Source organism: Hypomesus transpacificus, chromosome 22 (genome assembly GCF_021917145.1).
Source record: "Hypomesus transpacificus isolate Combined female chromosome 22, fHypTra1, whole genome shotgun sequence".
Taxonomy (NCBI): domain Eukaryota; kingdom Metazoa; phylum Chordata; class Actinopteri; order Osmeriformes; family Osmeridae; genus Hypomesus; species Hypomesus transpacificus.
The window spans coordinates 9,204,458-9,219,277 of record NC_061081.1 but is presented as its reverse complement, the minus strand read 5'-3'; the positions used below and the strand labels follow the sequence as shown (position 1 = coordinate 9,219,277).

Genomic DNA, 14,820 nt, shown 5'->3' with positions numbered 1-14,820 from the left:
ATGAGAACACATGTTGGTGTGTTTGGGTGTGTGTGTGTGTGTGAGTCTCAATCCTCCGAGTCTGCTTCGAGGGATGGGGGGGGGGGGAGCGTGAAGGTGTGTATGTTAGTGCCGTGTGCGGGGCAGAGTGGCGAGGAGTGGATAGTTACGTTAGTCACTGCGGCGGATGTTAGAGCATCATCTGTGCCAGCGGTGGAGGCGTGGCTGAGGGTGGGCGAGGGCGTGGGCGAGGCGCCGGGGGAGTCCAGGCCACAGATCTGCAGCTCCTCCAGGAGGCCCGCCGTGGACGACGAGTAGTGGCTAAGCGCCGACACCGTCACCGGCGAGGCCGAGGGCGATGGCAGCCCGCTAACCGCGCCGCCTGCGTTCATCCCCGCCCCCCCACGGCCCGTGCCCGTGCCGGTGGCAATGCCACGCTCCGACGGGGCGTAGGGGGTAGGCGACAGGGCCTTGGGCATCAGGCCGGCCAGGTAGTCTAGGGAGTCGTAGCTGTGGCGGTGGTAGGGGGAGCGGCGGGAGGCGGGGTCAGGGGAGGGAGGGCTCTGCCGTGGGGAGGATGGGGGAGGAAGGGGTGATGGAGGGAAGAGATGGAGGGAAGGAGCGGAGAGTTGGAGGAAAAGGGGGGAGAGATGGAGGAAAGGAGGAGAGAGATGGAGGGAAGGGGGAGAGAGATGGAGGGAAGGAGGAGAGAGGTGGAGGGAAGGAGGAGAGAGATGGAGGGAAGGAGGAGAGAGATGGAGGGAAGGAGGAGAGAGATGGAGGGAAGGAGGAGAGAGATGGAGGGAAGGAGGAGAGAGATGGAGGGAAGGAGGAGAGAGGTGGAGGGAAGGAGGAGAGAGATGGAGGGAAGGAGGAGAGTGGTGGAGGGAAGGAGGAGAGATAGAGGGAAGGTGGAGAAAGATGAAGGGAAGGAGTGTGGAGATTCAGGGAAGGGGAGGGGATGGAGGAAAGGAGGGGAGAGATGGAGAGGTTTTTAGAGTGGAGCCCCTCTAAAAGCCAGCTAGCTCTCCACAAAGGAAGTGAGGACAGGACAGGAAGTGACTCAAGTCACGCCGTGAACATTGGTTTACTTTCCACTGTGGAGGTAAGGTGTCTTGTTAGTGAACCAGTGAAACAGATGTGTGTCTTACACAGTGCGGAGAAAGCTGTGAAAATAGGTATTTGACATTACGTTTTACAAACTCACAAACACACACAGGTCATAGTAACTGTTAGTCTGTTGATTGGTGGTGCCTTGTAAACAACAGTGCTGTTGGAGAAAAAAAGGTTATCTGTCAAGGCTAATTAAAAGTTATGTACCAACACATCTGCTGGGGCCGGTCTTGGTGGGACTGGAGGAGGAGTCTTCACCACCTTGATGTCACCTACGGCTTGACCTGGAGCTGAGATTAGGGCTGGGGCAGAGGCTGGGGCCAGGGTAAAGGCCAGAGCTGGGGCAGAGGCTAGGGTGGGGGCTGGGGCAGAGACTTGGGCTGGAGTTGGGGTTGGTGCCTCAGGTGTCAGGGCAGGAGGTTTGGGATCAGGAGACTGGGGGCTCATCTGGATGGAGACAGAGGCAGTGTGACCCTGGACCTGGGGGCCTTTTGACTCCTTACGGGGGGGAGGGGTTGGGGGGGGAGGGGAGGCCGGTCCTTGGGCCTTGGGCTGGGGGTGGAGGTGGTCGGGGGGGTTGGGGATGGTAACTGGGGTCAGCTTGAGGGAGGACACCTTCCGTCCAGCCTGGGTGGAGGAAGCGTGAGTGGAGGTGGCGTTGACTCGACATTCACCGATGTCGTTGGTGAGGGAGGGCAGGTTAAGAGGAGGGCTCTGTGGGTGAGGATTGGACGGGGGGATGGAGGAGGAGGAGGTGGTGGTGGTGGTGCTCTTGGAGTAGGAGAAACAGGAAGAGCTGTTAATGGCATAGGATTCCTTCAGGATGGCCTGCTCCTTGTGGGCTGAGGCCAAGGACCCAGAGTCTGTCCCAAACACCTCGGCCAGAGAGGAGAGAGAACTGTAGGAGGGGGGGCAGAGACCGGCAAGGGGGAACTGGTAGCTGTCTCTCCTGGGGGGTGGGAGAGGAACCTGATTGACAGCAGGGACACCCAATGAGAGTGAAAATAACAACAATAAAAGATATGTTACCTGGGAGAAAAATCATATTGGTCATTGTGGTACAAATCAACTTACAACGCATGTGAAGAATCAGGTTTTCCAGGGATATGGGACAAGAAACAATACATTTAGATCAGTTACAAAACGTGGGGCAACCAAAGTGCCAAACTGACATGGAAGAGGTGGCATGGAATCAAACTGAGGACTGTTTTAGAAGACTGAGAAGATCTGATGTACATGACTTGCTTCACTGTTCTGCACACAGATACATACACACAGGCCTCTGGGGAGGGAAACATTAAGATGGGATCGGACATATCCAGAGTCATGGACAGAGTTGTGACAGGAACTGGATGTATACATACACTGGTCCTTAGATCCGACTGGTCCTGTGTCAGTGTGTGTTCAGTACAGGGTGTGTGCATGCGTGTGTGTGCGTGCGTGCACATATGTGCATCAGTAGAGTATGTGTACACAATATGAGCATGTTCTTGGATGTGTAAGCATTTCTGTTTGTGTGTGTGTGTGTGTCCACATATGTGTGTCAGTAGAGTGTGTGTGTATAGTATGAGGGTGTGCTTGCATGTGTTTTGTGTAAGCATATGTGTGTGTGTGTGTGTGGGGGGGGGGGGGGTCCAGGGTGTGTACCTGTGAGGGGGACTTCTTGTCCTGCAGGTTGGGCCTGACGCTGCGAAAGCCCTTGGCAGCCAGAGAGGAGCTGCTGGCGTCTCCGTTCCTCAGGCCATCAGTGACGCTCCGTGACCTCCAGGCATCTGCACGCACACACACACACACACACACGCACACACATACACACACAAACAAACAGTCAATGTCCCATGTCCTACATTCAACACCTCGCTTTTGAAAGACTATAACAATGTAAACAGTGCAACTTAGTTACCTGAATCAGACGAGTGAGACTCACTGCCTGGGGAGGAAAAAGAACAAACGTGTATCAACACACAGCACCGGACATGAAAGACTTCCCCATGGGCCACTGCAGTAACTTTCACTGAAGTGAACAGGAAGCAAGGAAGAAACAGCTGAACAAGGGTTCTGAAGAAAAGTCAAAGTGAGCACTGAAGTACAGTAGGAGAGGAACATGAGGGACACATTTCAAAATCAACACGGGTAACATGGAAGGGCAGAAGGGAGGGATGTGAGGAAGGAGACAGCCTTGAGGGTGATTCGGTGGGGCAGATTTCTCTCATCATCTGAGAACGCAGTCAGCTCAGCAGAGGAGTATGAAGAGTGGTGGCTGGTCATTTTAACAGCTCTTTGAGGGTATTAAACATCCCACACACCACTTTGGTAGCCAAACTATAGATTAAATCCTGCATTGAGTACCAGATTACAGATGCTTACTTTCCGTCCGTGTGGAGGGGAATGTGTGTTTGTAGGAATACAATACACGACTGACCGTCTGGCATTCGCGGAACGTCCTCTGCATCTGAGCTTCAGCCACTAGGGAACCTGACCACTACTACATCCAGAGAAGCTTGAAGACAGACACAAGGCCCCAGGTGAATCCTGTACCCTAGTTCAGTAGCCAATTGTAACAAGTACAGGTACATTGGAATTCTTTGGTCCAGCTCCTCTTGACAATCCCCTAGTGGCCTAATCTAAACAGTGTCATAAATAGTGTCAATCCTAATTTATTTGAGCTAGTATACTTATCAACAATATCAGAAATACATAGAACAAGGTAAGATTCATAAGGATTTGAATATGAAGGCCGGAACTACATTACCAGATACACACACACAGACACATACACACTCCCCTATTTCTGTAGTAACACTGTACACTCCCCTTTTAGTAACACTGTCACTCAACCAGGAGATTAGAGTCAAATAGCATAGGGATTAAGTACCAATTATCAGAGCTGAGAGGGACTAGAAGAATTAAAGGCACCAAATGGGAAAATGCGAAGGAGAGAAAATGACATGAGAGATTATAGTTTAGAGGGACATTTGAATAGGTTTGCGTTTTGCAAATCAAAAGTTAAAGTGAGGCTGTATAGACACAACCGGTCAGTTTTCCAACATGGCTCCCCTCACCTACTCATAACTGTAGGTCAAATTTGCTAAAGTCTATTTCCGAGCACCACAGCTTTGACATCCGGTTTCCAACTAAGAGAGGGAGCGATGACCACGCAGACAAAATTATAAAGCAGCCAGAGTCCCCGTCCTGAAAAAGAACTCTCTTCAAGTCTCACTGAACAGAGAAACTCAGGTCTTTCTCTTCCCAAAACGGACATAAATATTTGAAATGAGATCTGGGGTATGGTGGTGGCGAAGATGGAGTGTGAGAGAGTGAGTGAGTGGGCGTGTGCGAGAGAGGCTGAGTGTGCGTCCGCCAGCCGGAACTGCGTTGAAAATGTGATGAGCCTGAACCAGTGTTTTTATATCCCTGACAAGGCCTGATTGCTTCCTGCTGGTCTCCTGGGGAATTCTGGATGTTCTGAAAATGCTCGGCACTGACAGACGACAGCGTTCTTAATGGATGCTGCAGACCTCTGTGAGAAGGCCTCCATATACATTTGGATATCGTCTTTTGACTCATGTATCCATGAGGCCTGGGGCTCAAAGCTGTGGCTAAAAGCCACAGGGGGTGAGGTTGATTACTTTGAAGACAGGGGGGATTCAAACTTTCAAAATAACTGGGTGGGATTTAACCCACCACTAAGCAACCACCCTGGGTTCATAAAGCAAACAGTAGGCCGCTCATCCAATTCCCACACAAACAAACAATACGGACTTGAAGAATGAGTGTGTGTATGTATGTAGAAATGTGCAGAAACCAACAAGTGAGCCCCCATTGCCTCCGTTTCATATCACAACAGCACCATCTGAAAATGCAGCCTGCTTTCACAGCAATGGGTATACATTCCCCTCTGTTGGACCAATCAGGTCTCAACTGCCACAAACCATCTAGCATCCAGCTTCCCAGGATGACAGGGGGAAAAAAAGCAAGTGAAAGCAGTCCTCTGAGAAGGGTGAGGAGAGGGAGGAAACAGAGGGAGAGACTGCATGGGAGAGGTCTTGAGGGATGACGAACGAGGACCGTCAGAGGAAAAGAGTCAGACGGGAAGTGAAGGATGTCAGGGAAAGGGAAGTCAAAAAGAAAACAGAAACATTTACACAATAAGAAACACTGATGTCTGGAAACAGAACAACATCTCATGGTCCAAGAATCTTTCCAAAAGAGACCATTTAATCTCAGTAAGACAAAACATGCATTTCATAATCTAGATCATGGGCATTTTCCATATTTTATGTGGAAGCCAAACTCAACTGTACTCGGTTTAAACTTACCTCTGTCCTTGAACCTTTCAACATACAATGCTGTACTGTCCACAAAGAGTTTCTAGTGTGGGTCTGCGTGCATGTTACACAATCAGGTGGGAGTCTTTGTCCACACAAGCAAGCATGGGTTGGTTATACTGTATGTTAAAGCTGTGTGTGTGTGTGTGTGTGTGTGTGTGTGTGTGTGTGTGTGTGTGTGTAAATGTGTTAGTACCTGTGGCCAGATTCGGTGAGCTCTGTACCCTCTTCATGGGTGAGAGGGTGAGTGACAAGGCAGCGCGAGCACACCCTCCGCTATCTGGGAAGCATAGCCAGGCAGCAAAAGCAGCAGTGGGAGCAGTGCACACACACACACACACACACAGCAAAGAGGGGGCAAAGCACATGCATTACAATGGTTTCCTTCTCGCAGGCTAAGCATTGGGGAGGGGGGGGGGGGTTGACAGCTCGTATCAAGCAGGACTTAGATATCACTTTGTAGTATACTACTGTGTTAATACTCACTGTACAAACAGTGTAGAATTACTGATACATTGGAAAGTTCATGCCAGGTTTACTGGCTCATTACACACGACTACACAATAATTGTGTAAGAATAATGTGATACACATACAGAGTCCAGATATGTAATTCGTTGCTCTGAGCTTGAATGCGTCATGTGTCCACCATTTTGTCTTTACTGTTTAACTTTATACAGCTCAGTGCTGACAAAGCAGAAACAGCAGCCACAACACATGAAAGGCACCTTTCCTATTACAGCTTCCTGTGAATGTCTAGTTTGGTAAACAGGCTTTTGGGAAACACAAGGTGGTTCCAGGAAATCCAGTTTGATAAGAGCCGTCGACGGAGGCAGGACTGCGGCCATGCTGGCTCGCTCATCCTCAGGGTAATGAGACGCTGGCATGGGGCTCTCCTGAGCGGAGCTAACTCGCTCAGCATGTAGGGCATTGCTGAGTAGAGCAGTTGGGATGAGGTGGTGTTGCATCTCGGTACAAGACGTCAGACCTCATGTCTCAAAATTCTACCTGATAATTACTGTTGACTTAAGCTGTTCGACTGTGATTTGTTGTTTTTGTTTTTTCTTTTGTCACTGGCTCCTCCATGTGTAGTACTGATGGTGATCTTCTGTGCTTTACCATAAATACAACCTCAGTTTATGGATCATCAATAAATAATTCAGCAATCATTTCTGAACCTTCTCAAAGCACTTAAAAGACCGTGGACCTTGCACTCCTCTAAACATTAAATGTTAAACAACCGCTACAGAAGATTAGTATTGGAATAAATCGTAACCACCACTGGCAGCTATGACTGAGTGTGAAGGAGGGTGATGAAGACTGAATGAGTCATTGGCGCTACAACGCTGAAATATTCACTACAGTTCAGGATGTGTGCCAAGTCTTACAACATATAGAAGCTATGGAGACTTCATTCATAAGCGAGAGTGTAATAAACAGTATACAGTAGTTTAATATGGAAGAAGTTCATCTGTGATGTCGGGAACAGTGTGTGAATTGAGCCACATGCGAACATGGTTATTCTACTTTTCTTGAATTGTTGGTCAACTGAACTAACAAAGCTGTAATAAAAATATATTTACGGTGTATGGTTAAATCAAATTTATAAAACTGATGTAAAGTTTGCAGTATACTGTAGTTGCAGCAAGCATGACAACATCATAGCCATGTAGAATGAAATACAAAATAATAAAACAAATAAACGATTATCATAGACCGGATCTGGATCTGCTGTAAGTGCCATGCCATTAGGCTACAATTCCACACATGCATGGCACATTCGTCTCCATACCTGTATTCATGTTGAAGGGCACTCCTTGCAGTTCGACCGTAGTTGGATACACTTTCCTGTAAGATATAATCAAGAAATAAATATTATACTAGTGCACAGTGCCCGGGATGCAATCGGTGATTAAGATATCGGTGAGACATACACACACAGAGATTCCTGTAATTATAGATGGACAGTGCCCGTGACGTCACATACTGTACAAACTAAGATTTGCGCCACGTCTAAAAGGCTATAAATCTCTGTTGACAGAACTGTGTCTAGCCTCGCACTACTGAAATCAATTCCATTGAATACTATATGACCATTAAATGATAGGCTGGTGGTGTGCTTACTTCCATTAACTGTACTCAGCATATGTTGAATAATAGAGAAAGAGAGAGAGAGAGACAGAACGCATGTGATAGATGAAGGGAATAAATTGGCTCCTGAGATACCCCTGTGCTTATCCATCTGGCCCTGTTGTGTTGCAGAGGGGATGACGGATATAGCCGATATCGACGCTGGAAATGTTAAAGGCATTGCATCTCTCTCTCGCGTTTGTGTGTGTGTATACTGTGAGAATGGTGATGTGTGCACGTCTTTGGGTACCGTCCGTGCGTGAGATTAAGGATTGTGTGTGTGTGAGAGAGAGAGAGAGAGAGAGAGAGAGAGAGAGAGAGAGAGAGAGAAAGAAAGAGAGAGATAGAGAGAGAGAGAGAGAGAGAGAGAGAGAGAGAGAGAGAGAGAGAGAGAGAGAGCAAGAAAGAGAGAATAGCGATTGTGTGTGTGCAGGGTTTTTCCTGGCTCAAAATGATGCTTTGGTGCGTATAACGTAACGATAGTCTAGCGGGATGGTGGGATGACTGAATTGCAGCAATAAATGAACGGACAATTATTTTTCTTTATCCCGGAAGGCTTAGGTGAGGTGAGAAAAAAGCCTTAGGCGGGCCGCACAAACCTTTTCAATGCAGGAAAAACTCTGGTGTTTGTGTGTATGCGTGCAAAAGAGTGTGCGTGTCATAATCAGACTTGACGGCGTGCATGACAGATGCTGTAGGCGACAGCTCGCAAAGACTGCAGAGGGGGATCATGTGAGTCTGGTATGCTGAAAACTGTGAGACACACACCCACACAGACAACCTGCTGTGAGGTGTATGTGACATGTCTACCTCACATGTTAATGTGGCTAGTGCCTGTAGAACTGTGTGACACTTTGATGACTTAGACAAGTTAGATGACTGGCAGACATGTAATTAGACATGGTAAGAGTAGTCAGGGCAACCATACGCTTGATGTCTTCAAGTATTTCCATGTGTTAAGTCTTTTAACATCTCTTCCAAGCACATGCCTCCAGTTTTCAGGCCTTAAGAGTAAAGTAAGTGATGCTTCTGTCATACCCAGTCTGAGTTGACTGTAAGGTTAGTCATGACTGAAAATGACGGGGGGAAAAACCCCACAAACATTTCACACAGCTGTTTACAGTGAACTGTCTGGGGACACAAACAAACACAAAGTGATAAAAAAAACAACAAAGAGTAAGTGTAGGATTTGTTTACAAATCTGCCAGACGTGTGCAGCGACACTGCTCTCTCTGTGGCCCACTCAGCAGAGGGCACAGGAATGGCACATGGCGTCGCCACCACAACACCACAGACTGTTTACTTCCAGAGAAACAGAAGCCTTTCCAGAGCTAAATTACAGAGAAACACTGGTGATGGAGGATGTGAATATACGTACATGTCCATCAACTAGTCAAACTTATAACCATGTCGCTAAAACCCCGTACAGCTTGTTGTACTTTGAGTTGAAAATGTTTCCTTTCATTGCTATTTGCTAAGTGTTTCATCCAATGTTATGTCTAGTCGAGTGGTCTGTAAAGAAAGGTCTATCTGAAGTGTGTACATTTACAGCACTCACTGCAGGATCTGACAGAATGGACATTGGTCAGACTTGTGTTTGGTATGTGTGACATGCTGTCGACATGTTGTTCTTTTCCGTAGTCAACAGCTGATGAGCTTAATGCATGCTCCCTTCCTAACACCTGATGATTGCTCATATCAATTACACAGGCTTGTTAGGTGAACACAAGCCCTTTTTTAAGTCAAATTGCCTTGGGAAAGTGGATATGAGTGGTAGTTGAGATGAGATGTATGACACGATATGAAAGTGTAGTTAACCATGTTGACAGTTTTACAACTTAGCCTCTGATGGTAGGACCCAGTAGGAGGCTAGTAGGGATTTATATGCTGTCAGTACTGATTATCCTTATGGTCATCCCACAAATCTAGCCCTGGACAAATGCCTTTGAGTCTGTGGTAGGATACTGAACATGTAAAGAGTTATCAGGATGAGGCCTCTAAGTGCATACCCTTCACATACCCACACATCTTTAGAGCCACAATGCATTGTCTTTGTGTTTCTCACAGTACAGTACTTTGCTGGCAGTGTGTGTGTGTGTGTGTGTGTGTATGTGTTTGTGTGTGTTCCAGGGCAAAGGCAAACACCACTTTGCATTCCCCCTCTCAAAAACTAGGAGAGGTCTAAAAATACAGCAGGTGAAAATGGACCGGGGCATTGCAGAACTTCCCACAACAGGAAGTTGTTGCCACAGCCGACTCCCTGTTTGCTTGACTGTCTGGTAAGTGTTGCATTGTGGGTTGTGGCAGGAGCCAGCTGGAGGGAATGTGCTGCATCCAATCCTTCCTCTTCTCCTCATACCCTTTCGTTCTGTACAGTTCAACCACTTAAAAACTGGACTGATGTGGGTAAAAGTTGATTGTCATTAAGCATTTTTAAGTCAGTGGAAATGAGGGTGAGGAAAGGACATAAACAATGGGGTTCGATCACCTACAGTGACGTAAAAGTAACCAAGCCACTTCTGGGAGGGAAGGAAGTCATGCTAGCCCAGAGAGACCTCAGAAAGCTAACTTCTCATAAATCTCCCTAAGAGAGCAGAGGGGGAGAGAGAAAAAGAGAGAGACAGAGAGAGAGTATGAGAGAGAGAGAGAAACACACACACACATACACACCTCTCAGCTGTGCCTACTGGACCCACACTCCACTTGGGTAAATCACGGGTCCGGTGTCTAAGCCTGTCGCCGTCCAAACGAGTGCTGGATTATGAACCCGATCATGTTTCAGGGGGCCAGACCAGCGGCGACACAGCAGCTGTGGGGTAACGCTATGGCGGGAGACTGGAACCAATCTTGTCCCTTCTGTACGCTGTCTGTAACCAACCTTGACCCTTCTCATACTTGTCTGAAGTGAAAGTATTGAACTGTCAAAACCTGCTAGCAATCTTTCAGCTAAACTCTCTTCACAAACCCTAGACTGAAACACACATTCGGAAATATAATAGGACACACAGTAGAGGACGCACTAACATACTAGGAAACACACTGTCAGCGCAACCAAGCTCAGAGATGACACCAAACATCAAACCTGCAGTGTACAACACCAGGCATTGGTCAAGGTAAAGTACAAACCGAGTGGGCCAGGGATAATGGCCCCACTGCTCTCATGCCTATAAACCCAGTCCCGGGTCTCGTTTCAGACGGTTGGAGATCCCGTGTGACAGGGGCCCTAAATCTAGCATGGCGGCTGGCGTAGCAGTGATTTATAAAGGCGAGTGCGCTGCAATGTTTGTGAGGCATTAGCTGCCAGCACCTGATGAATCCCTGGACAAGCCCTCGCCACCGATCAACAGAATAATCACTTATGGAACAGGGTGGGGAAGGATGAAAGGAACAAGAGGAGGGAGAAAGGAAGGGGAGGGGGAGATTGGGAGACTACAAATATCAACTGATTCAAAGAGAGTGAATGGCGATGCTGGTATGGGGGATTTGGTGAGACCTTCCTGTCAGAGAGCACAAAATGTTTAACAATGACTTTAGGAACCGAGCAAAGACTTTGACTGAAGAGGGCATTCCTCCTTGAGGCGACGCACTGGAATCTAAGTGTCCGAGGCTGTTTGATATGTAAAGCACACACAGACATAACAGGGGCACAAACAATACAGAAGCAGACAACTGAAACTATTAGTGGAGCACTGGATTCAACATAGATGACTCTGATGGGTAGTCCTTCTTCCAACAAGCAAAGAAAACCATGACTTCAACCAGACACACACACACACACACAAAGGTGTGGCACGATGAGAAGCAGTATAGGATGTCGTAGCAGGGCCATAGCTGGAGTGTCTGGCATAGTGCAGTGTGCGGACGAGGGGTCTATGTGGGGTCGTAAACGTGAAGTTGCGTGTCAAGGGACGTGATCTTGACACCGTTAAAGGCATTACTGAGAGATAAACAAACATCCCAATGAAACTCAATAAGAACCATAAAACCTTTTTTTTTTATGGTGCCGAGTCTAGAATGCAACTTCTGGTCTGTTTGATTAGTTTCTATTGGTCCGTATATTGTGCTGTTTAGTAAAGCCCAACAGTTTTTTTACCCAGATATACCCTTTTTTCTATATGCCGAATACAGATCTGCCAGCACTGTACAGACATAAGCAAAATGGTGGGATTTCTTGCTTTGCCAAGCAGGTCGGCAGCTATGCCAATAAACCTTATGTGTGTACATTCTCTCAGATGTCCATAGAACAGAACAAGGTGCAGGTTTAAATATGATTGGGATTCTGCCTAATTGGTGAGCAGAAAGCAGCAAACAGTCAGATGATATGTGGACAAGCCATGCGTATGCTGTGAGGTAACAGGACAAATATGTCTGCAAGATGATGCAAGGCGGTGATCTTATTGGATGAGTCGGGGTGTAGGGTAGCCAGTCCATCATTGCAGATTGACACTGTCCTTTAGCTGTATCTCAGTATAAACTGAGTTTTTCATTTATTAAAGTCAGCTTAGCAAGACATTAATCACATGAATTGGTTCCTGGAACACGGCTAATGATCCTGTCAATCCTCTAGTTAACAGTTTAACATAACGGTTTAAAATATGGCATTTACAGTGCACACATGAATCAGAATGTAATGTGATTTTTTATGAAGCATGTATGAAATGTGACTTTTACTGTACATCCCTCAAACAAAATAGCCATCTGCCTTATCAGCCTTTATCAAGTCAAATGGATGATAAACTTGCCAGAATGTTTTTCTAGGTCTAGTATTCGACATCCAGTTCTGTTCCCCTTAAAGTCAGACAGAAAGTGCCGCAGGCCCCAAGTTCACATAAATAACCCTTGTTTTTATGACCTCTTTTCAGGGGTGAGTTCATGGGCTTGCGAAATAAATCATATTTCTCTGACACTTGTGGTGTCACGCTAGATTTTTTTGAACCACAGAGAGTCTAACAGATATAAAAACCAAGAATATTTGAGCTAATGCAGAATCCCTGTATGAGTGAATTATTCATGGTTTCAAACTCGATAAATATAGGCTAACTTTACATTGTATTCTCTCTGCTACAATCTTCTCTGCTTTGCATTTTCTAGAATTTCCCCTGAGAGTCAAAACAAACAGATAAAACACAATGTAGGATTACAGTGGTTTATCTTCCGATTGTAATTTAGCAGCTGGTCTAGGCCTTTGGTTCCTTGTGTGTGTAATTACTTAAAATAGTATGCAGTGGGCATCCAGACACTCAGCTTGTTGGTATCAACGTCCAAGCCACAGCTAGCCACTAAGTCCAACCTCCTGAGACTCATTAGCCCAGTCCATTGAATGACCAACAGGGACTTACTATCTCGTAGATTGAACCACTTGAAACAGGAAGTGGGTGTTAATGCACTTAACTGATTAGATAATACCTGTAGTGGTAAATGCTTCTTTCCCACAGCTCCCCACTTGATCATCCTCATCTATGCACATTGATGGACTGCATTTCTATAGAACTTTTCTACCTTAGTGGCACTCAAGGAGCTTAAAATGTTTTGCCTCTCATTCACCCATTCATATTCACACTCATACACCGACGGCGGCGGAGCTGCCATGGAAGGCGCTGGCCTGCACATCTGGAGCAACTTGGGGTTCAGAGTCTTGCTAAAGGACACTTCGGCACATGGCCTGGAGGAGTCGGGGATCGCCAACCTTACGATTAACAGACAACCCTCTCTCTGCCCCCTGAGCCACACTGATAACCAGGAAGGGACATTCTTCCAAATACGTCCCTTTGTATTTTTGCTCTCTCTCCCCCATGACTTGGCATCTTTATCAAACTGTGGGAGCCGCCAGCGAAAATAATGATGACCTCAACAACATAAAAACACTAGTGGCAACCAATGTAATTAGGAAAGATAGGGGGTAGAATCACAGACAGTTTAGATGGGTTAGGAGATTGGGGGTAGAATCACAGACAGTTTAGATGGGTTAGGACATTGGGGGTGGAATCACAGACAGTTTAGATGGGTTTCTCAAAATATTGCAATCAGTGTCAGCATGCACTTTTAGGCGAACATGTAACATAATGTGGAAAAATAGCGTGGAGACGTGCCAGTTGTCAGGTCTAATGTGAAGTAGCAGCTATGTGGGGTATAACAGACCTCGCTGTCGGCTGAGATACAAAAATGTAATATTATGCCGAAATTATGCGAAAATTACAGCAAGCCATGGACTGCTAGCTCTGCTCTCAGACAGTAACTGCAGTGTAAGTCTATTGAGAACAGTCTAACGTGTCAAAGAGAATAGATTTCCAAGAAAAGAAGAAAACCCACTGTTGGGTGAGAGATCGACATGTTGAACTACTTCCAGAATCCAGTTACAACGTTGATACAAAGCAGATGCTTTAGACATTGCAGTTCTACTCCAACTAGAGGGCATTGGTTGTCTGCTCTTTGATTATAGGTGGTTGCTCTAAATCAGTGGGAAACCATGATGCACCAACACACAGCTTACCTACAGAAGCTGTCAAGCTGATAACTGCAGTCCAGCTTCCATATCAGAACAAAAGATCTAAGGCCTGGTATGAGTGTTACTGCCAACGACTTGGTCATACTGCCATGGTGAATGACTAGTTCCTAATGGTGGTTTCTGTGCTCTCAAAACACAGATAAGACACACACATCAATGTGGCGTGTGTCTGTTCCAGGTCAGTAATTGTTCAAGGATGATTGCTGTGTGTGTGTTCACACAGACAGCAGCACATCAAAGATAAGCTGACTATGTTTGCCCCCGTCAGCATGATGACCCAAGAGAACAGTCACACACACACACACACAGACACAGACACAGACACAGACACACACACACACACACACACAGCATGTCAGCACATCTTTAGAGAAGTTATTTAAAGAATCATCCTAAATCCTCCCAATGGCCCTTTTTACTGTAATATAGGCTTCAATATTAATGCTGAGGCTGAAAGAAAATCAACACGAAAACCATCGAAGTGCTCTGTAAAAAATAGTTTTTGGCTCTGGCGTTACAGTAATGGAGGTAGACGAAGACCAATATTCTGAGGTGAATAGGTAATGACTTTACTTTGAACTAAAGGTAACTGAGCCCTGAAGAAAAACAAAAATAACGTAGTGTGGAGGACATTTTTGTCAAAAGTTGAGAACCTCTGACCCAAGTCTCAGTAGTAGTCTGAGAAAATAACTGAATGTCTCTCCAAGTCCAAAGTAAATTGCTGTGGAGACATAGCCAGCCCGTGTACTGATGGACAGTGCGACCC

The 14,820-nt window shown here is 46.5% G+C and overlaps 1 protein-coding gene across 1 annotated transcript in view; it reads right to left on the bottom strand.

Annotated features, from left to right (window-relative positions):
* Positions 1-14,820, bottom strand: part of sorbs2a (sorbin and SH3 domain containing 2a) — a 53,759-nt gene that overhangs the window by 24,729 nt on the left and 14,210 nt on the right. The window contains exons 3-8 of the mRNA XM_047045285.1: positions 7,212-7,267; positions 5,617-5,700; positions 2,996-3,022; positions 2,740-2,864; positions 1,300-2,061; positions 150-542 (exon numbers count right to left, since the gene is read on the bottom strand). Coding sequence (XP_046901241.1) covers positions 150-542; positions 1,300-2,061; positions 2,740-2,864; positions 2,996-3,022; positions 5,617-5,700; positions 7,212-7,221 — 1,401 coding nt within the window. The 5' untranslated portion in view covers positions 7,222-7,267. The remainder of the gene's footprint in view (positions 1-149; positions 543-1,299; positions 2,062-2,739; positions 2,865-2,995; positions 3,023-5,616; positions 5,701-7,211; positions 7,268-14,820) is intronic.